The sequence below is a fragment of the Sinocyclocheilus rhinocerous genome, unplaced genomic scaffold (genome assembly GCF_001515625.1).
Source record: "Sinocyclocheilus rhinocerous isolate Xijiao unplaced genomic scaffold, SAMN03320098_v1.1 scaffold820, whole genome shotgun sequence".
Taxonomy (NCBI): domain Eukaryota; kingdom Metazoa; phylum Chordata; class Actinopteri; order Cypriniformes; family Cyprinidae; genus Sinocyclocheilus; species Sinocyclocheilus rhinocerous.
Window position 1 is genome coordinate 107,083 of NW_015670386.1, and position 6,272 is coordinate 113,354.

The 6,272-nt window shown below is 39.0% G+C and overlaps 1 protein-coding gene across 1 annotated transcript in view; it reads left to right on the forward strand.

Annotated features, from left to right (window-relative positions):
* The window catches only part of trrap (transformation/transcription domain-associated protein), an 87,387-nt gene extending 81,951 nt beyond the window's left edge, over positions 1–5,436 (forward strand). Inside the window, exons 68-72 of the mRNA XM_016546024.1 lie at positions 306–523; positions 1,882–2,066; positions 2,307–2,510; positions 4,574–4,768; positions 4,867–5,436. Coding sequence (XP_016401510.1) covers positions 306–523; positions 1,882–2,066; positions 2,307–2,510; positions 4,574–4,768; positions 4,867–5,151 — 1,087 coding nt within the window. The 3' untranslated portion in view covers positions 5,152–5,436. The remainder of the gene's footprint in view (positions 1–305; positions 524–1,881; positions 2,067–2,306; positions 2,511–4,573; positions 4,769–4,866) is intronic.
* The last annotated feature ends 836 nt before the right edge of the window (positions 5,437–6,272 follow it).

Genomic DNA, 6,272 nt, shown 5'->3' on the forward strand with positions numbered 1-6,272 from the left:
TAAAAAAAATAAAATTTCAGACAAAACCAAAACTAAATTTTATTATTGAGGATTTCCTTTAAAACAAATTAGTTGATTAGTCATTCAGGCAGCCCACAGCTCAATCTTAAATATGTAGCTTCATGTCCCTAACACATACACTTGAACACGTAGGTCATTTTGATTGAACTTATTTGTTTCCTTTTTTTTTTCTTCTCCCCTTGGAGTTCTAAGCTAGACTCCAGCTGAGACCTTAATTCATAGTGATTACTTCATCACTTACCCATCATTCTCTGCCTCACCGCCCTCTTACTCTACCTCCTAAGGTTCATGCCCAGGGTGGAGATTGTTCAAAAGCACAACACAGCTGCCCGACGCCTCTACATCCGCGGGCACAACGGCAAGATCTATCCGTACTTGGTGATGAATGACGCATGTCTGACAGAGTCCCGCAGAGAGGAGCGTGTGTTGCAACTCTTGCGGCTACTCAATCCCTGCCTGGAGAAGAGGAAAGAGACCACCAAGAGACACCTCTTTTTCACAGGTACTGCAGCAACCCCAGATCACACAGAAATGTTCACGTTCCCCTGAAATAGCACTGACTACATCTATTTATGTCAGTCTTTTGGACAAGACCTTCCATTTTCATGACCAATAAATTTTCAAGTCTATTTCTAAAATAAGTAATGAACCCGCACACTATCAATACTTGCTAATTCTTAAACTTTATTTATCACACGCAACGTTTCGGTCCACCGACCTTCATCAGGCAAATGTGCCGAAATGACCGAAACATTGCGTGTGATAAATAAAGTTTAAGAATTAGCAAGTATTGATAGTGTGCGGGTTCGTTACTTATTTTTGATTCAACTGTTTGTTTGATTTTGTTCCCATGCACCTATCGTCGTTTCAGGTGTGCTGATTTTACGTTGATTAAGCCTATTTCTAAAAAAAGTAAAAATCATATTAAATGATTTGTAAAACATTATAAAGAATAAAATATAAATACATTATGTATATATATATATATATGTAAAAAATTAAATTTAGAATAAAAAAATCGTTCCATTCTCTAGTTAAGTCTATTTTTAATTGTGGCATGCATGTGTTCCGAGCTGCCCCATTTGAATGCTGTCCATTTGCTCTGAGTGCTGGATTCAATGGCCTAGTTGCTCTCAGACAGATTGGGGGAGATGGAGAATAGAGGAGAAGAAAAAGAGGCAAGATTGTAAAGTACCAGAAAATCTGTGTAGTGGTAACAGAAGAAGAAAGAGAGGGGACTGGAGCAGAATGAATAAAAATGAGGTTGCTCTTCTCCCTGTGGAGACTGAGGGAGGAAGATCTAAATGGTCTTTCTTGTGATAGACACATTAAAGATGAAACCATATCAGTTCAGAGGTCAAGGGTGCCACATTTTAGCTTTCGCTGAAACATTTTGTCTGTTCTCTTTTTTTTACTGCAAAGAAAAGAGGCTGATTTTATGCTGCAGTGCAATTAATAATCATTAAGTAACATTAGGGATGTTTGTGTACGTGTTCTATTTTTATCATTCATTAATGCCTTTCACTGAAGTTATTTATTAGATGTGTGTGAGAGGCTCCCAGTGGTCGTGTGACATGCTTTTCTTTTTACTCCCTCACAGGTGTTTTTGGGGCCTCTCTCAGCTGTTAATGTGTCTTGTTTAAAAATGACTATGTTAATAAAATTATTGTATAAACGGGGATAAAATGTTTAGAAGTATTTTAGGTGATGAGGTCGTATTTCAGGTTAACAGCCTTTTATCAAAGCCAAATAGAATCTATAAGATGCTTTTCAAAGAGAATTTTTAGAATATCAGCTGAAATAGTCAGTGGGATTTGTGTAGAGTAGAGTACATCCTCTTTAAATCTGTTCTCTTCTCAGTCCCAAGGGTGGTGGCGGTGTCTCCTCAAATGCGGTTAGTGGAGGACAATCCATCGTCTCTGTCTCTGGTGGAAATCTACAAGCAGCGTTGTGCTAAGAAGGGCATTGAGCATGACAACCCTATTTCCCGCTATTATGACCGACTTGCGACTGTTCAGGCTAGAGGAACCCAAGCCAGCCATCAGGTATGCTAGAAATAATATGAGAAAGCATATCAAGAAAAATTTATTTTACAAAAATTGAATATCATGAAATGGCCAAGGTGAAGTTTTTTAAATATATACTCTTGTTATTTTTTTTCTCCATATTTATATTTATGTGTCATTTTTGCTTTTAATTTTGGGGGGAAATTAACTGGGCATTTACCCTAATATGCAGTAGAGTAAATGAACCAATAAAATATATATTTTTGTCCATGTTTTAAGGTCCTGCGAGACATTCTGAAGGAGGTCCAGGGCAACATGGTTCCTCGTAGCATGTTGAAGGAGTGGGCGCTGCACACCTTCCCCAACGCCACAGACTACTGGACCTTCCGCAAAATGTTCACCATCCAGCTTGCTCTTATCGGCCTGGCTGAGTTCATGCTGCACCTGAACCGTCTCAACCCGGAGATGCTGCAGATCGCACAGGTACCCGAATGACTTGACGTCGTGGAACTAATACTAGCCCTCTTTCATCAAATATACATGTATCCAAGTCCAAAGCAGTTTGTTGGGTTATCACACATTTCAGTTTTTGATGGCCACTCTCCAGCTGTCTTTATGATTCTTTGTCCTCTAGTACAGTATCGGGTGAGTGCAGGTCCATAGAGTCTTTTATTATAAATGATTGTCAAACGAGTAACTCGTCCTGTGATTCTAATCTGCAGTTTTCTGACAGGCAGAGGAATGGGCGGCTAAGTGGGTATAGTAAGCCCCCTTGCTGCCGGTTCCACTCTACAGATCTCATTAGGCACTAGGAGATTACCACGGCAGGCAGAGAGGACAAGCAGATATGTGCTGTCTTTGTCTCTCTCTCTCAAAAACGCACTCACAAACCATCATGCATTTCCCTGGTGTATCACTTCCAGTCCGTTTGACTTCAGATATCGAGTTTGGTCCTGTGCAGGCTTTAAATATTGAGCTTGAATCCTGTTTTAACACTGTTATTGTGCTTGGAGGAGCTTAACAATATTTGAGTGACATTTCATCATTATTAAACTAATAAAAATCTTGTAGACAACTACAGAATCCCTGATCTCGCCTAAAACACTAGAAATTAGGGGTGTAACAGTACACGTATTCATACCAAAAATTTTCGGTACGGGTTTGGTACGCATGTACCAAGAACAAATACAGCATTGTTTCAACCACTGCATGAGTGAAACTTCTTGTAAATTTCCAGTTTTATATATTGTTACTTTTGATAAGAAATAAAGTCTCATCTTTAAAATTGTCCATTTTTTTTAAGGAAATTCAAACAAAAAATGCAGTTTTGACGCTCTTTGATGTGGTGTGACAGATCGCTGTTTAAACACCTCAAACGACACCTCAGAGCAATCAGTTCTTCTTTACTAGTAGTTTTAATGCGAAATAAACATAAATGAACATCTCATGCCTCATGTAATTGCTCAATCTGTGTTTCAACCATGGAAAGACGTCAAAACAAAATGTCACGTAGGGTTTCATTTACCTCAGGCCATCAGTGTCCACAGCTCGTTACTTCGCTAGAGAAATGAAGTCTAGAGAAGAGCATTTGGCGAAATATTAGACTATATACTCATATTTTACTTAACCTGTTAGTGATGTCTTAGTTATTTAATGTATGTTTTAAAAAACTGTTCTGAAACAAGTTATGACAGCCACTGTGTAAATGAATATATTTCAACAACAAATAGAAATTTTATAATTTAGAATTTAATTTAAAACTGCATTTTGCAATTTTGCATACAAATTTTTTTATGTTCAGTGTTGATTATTATGTTTAAAAATAAATAGTAATTAAATTTAAGTTCAGGATCTGTTGTTAATTGTAACCTATAGTAATGTAAAAGGGCTCCCTATAGTTTAGAGCATAAGCTGAGGTCGATTTTTTTATCCCTAAGAAAATTTGAATTATAATTGAATTTATTTCAAGAAAGAGCAATTTGTTCAGTAAACCACTGTTTAGCAATTTTATTTTTAGTTTTTTTCACCATGCTGTACCGTGAAGTCAAAACCTAGGTACGTACCGAACCGTCATGTTTGTGTACCGTTACACCCCTACTGGAAATGGTAATCTTGAAAACATTATTGTTATTTGAAATACTTCATTGGTAAAAAACGACGCTCTACATCAAGGGCATCAGAAGGCAAATGGAAGATTATATTTGTTCGTATGCTGAAATGCTGACACAGACCACAGTGGGTGTAGGATCAATACATCCTCACATTTTTGTGGTCGGATGTCTACAACGCTATCCAGTTTTCCCAGAGTGCTATAGATTAGCTGTTGTCTGATGTTGGTCCCACTTGAGTCCCACATGAGCAAACAGGCTCCTTTCCCAAATGTGATTTTGCTTTGTTTCTCTGAATGGAAACTAACAACTTGGCGCCACATGATACTCCCTCTCTCAAAGTTTGATACGTCTGCATACTGTAGTTTCTGGATGACAAGGTCAGATTTTCAAAGTTGAATTAGTTAACACCATCCTGATGTGTTGTTCCCCCAACAGGACACTGGAAAACTCAATGTATCGTACTTCCGCTTTGATATTAATGATGCCACTGGTGATTTGGATGCCAACCGGCCCGTCCCGTTCAGGCTGACGCCCAATATCTCAGAGTTCCTGACCACAATCGGCGTATCTGGACCCCTCACGGCTTCTATGATAGCGGTAGCACGCTGCTTTGCTCAGCCTAACTTCAAGGTACGCTTTGAGGAATGAGAATAATGACAAATGAGACTCTGCACTTTCAGTCTCCAGGGCTCTTGACCCACTCTAAACCTGTGTCTCCTCTCAATCAGGTCGATGGCATCTTGAAAGCTGTTCTTAGGGATGAGATCATCGCATGGCATAAGAAGACGCAGGAGGACACATCCATGCCTCTGTCCCCAGCTGGACAACCTGAGAACATGGACAGCCAACAGCTGGTGTCTCTGGTCCAGAAAGCTGTGACCGCCATCATGACCCGCCTCCACAACTTGGCCCAGTTCGAGGGTGGTGAGAGTAAAGTAAACACGCTAGTGGCAGCTGCCAACAGCTTGGACAACCTGTGCCGCATGGACCCCGCCTGGCACCCTTGGTTGTAGACAGGCATGTATAGAAACAAACTCTGGCAGATCACTGAGAAATGCGATACTGTGAAAGTGAATGTCAGAGTTGATGAGTTTGTCCCACGAGTTTAAAAAACATCATGTGTTGAGTTAACAATCGAAAGGGGTTATATAATAATGCACAAACTGTAATTTAAAAAAGAACAGGATAATACTTAAGATCTTTAGTATTCACTGTTATTCACAGGTAAGAGATACATGCAGCAATTAAAAGCAGCTTTGTTTGGTTGGAGAGGGACTATTGTTTAACTGATGAGCTTAGTAAGGTGCTTTTGTTGAGACTGTCGTGTTTGCTAAAGTGTGACGGTACAAGACAGCCTTTAAGAAAATACTGTTTCTGCAGCCTTTTTTTGGCTCCACACTGGAAGAGGGCGCAGCAGCTATCCCAGCAGATTTTATGCAACTTCCATCAAGCTCTCCTTTTACGCCTCCGCCATTCTCTCTGACTGACGGCAGCCTTTTCAATTTAGTAATCTAATTTACATGAATCAACACTCGGCAATGTTCAGCATGCTGTTACGTGTCAGTATGTCATTATTTAAAGTTATATGTGGGCATATTTTTTTTTACCCTTGTACATCATGTAAAAATGACATTGCATCTCTTAATTGGTGTGTACTTTTCTACAGGTTTGTGCAGTTTAAAGCCGTCATGTGTTATTGTCAATCATAGATTTTTGTTTTTTTGCAAAATACTCTGAAAAGGCAAAGACCTGTGAGCCTTAAGACAGGGGTAGCTCTATATTTAGCTCATTTTTAGTTAATCATAGCACATACAGTTGTTACAGCTCAGTTTTTCAACTTTGCCTTTTTAGGAGTGTCCCAAAGCATTTGTATCTCACTGATACACCTAAAAGCATTTTTGTATACATTCTCCTCTTTTGTAAAGGTACATAATATTGTGACAACCTATGGATAGTTACCTCTGCAATGTAAATATGCATTTTGTTTTAATAAAATGCTCTTTTTCAAGAAACAAATGGTGTTTTCATAAAAATGGTAGCCCTGCATGGTTAAATGTGACGTGTCTCTCTGTGGGTGGTTGATTGAAGACCTCTTTCAGAAAGAATAACCTTGTCTCTTGCTGATTGATACAAT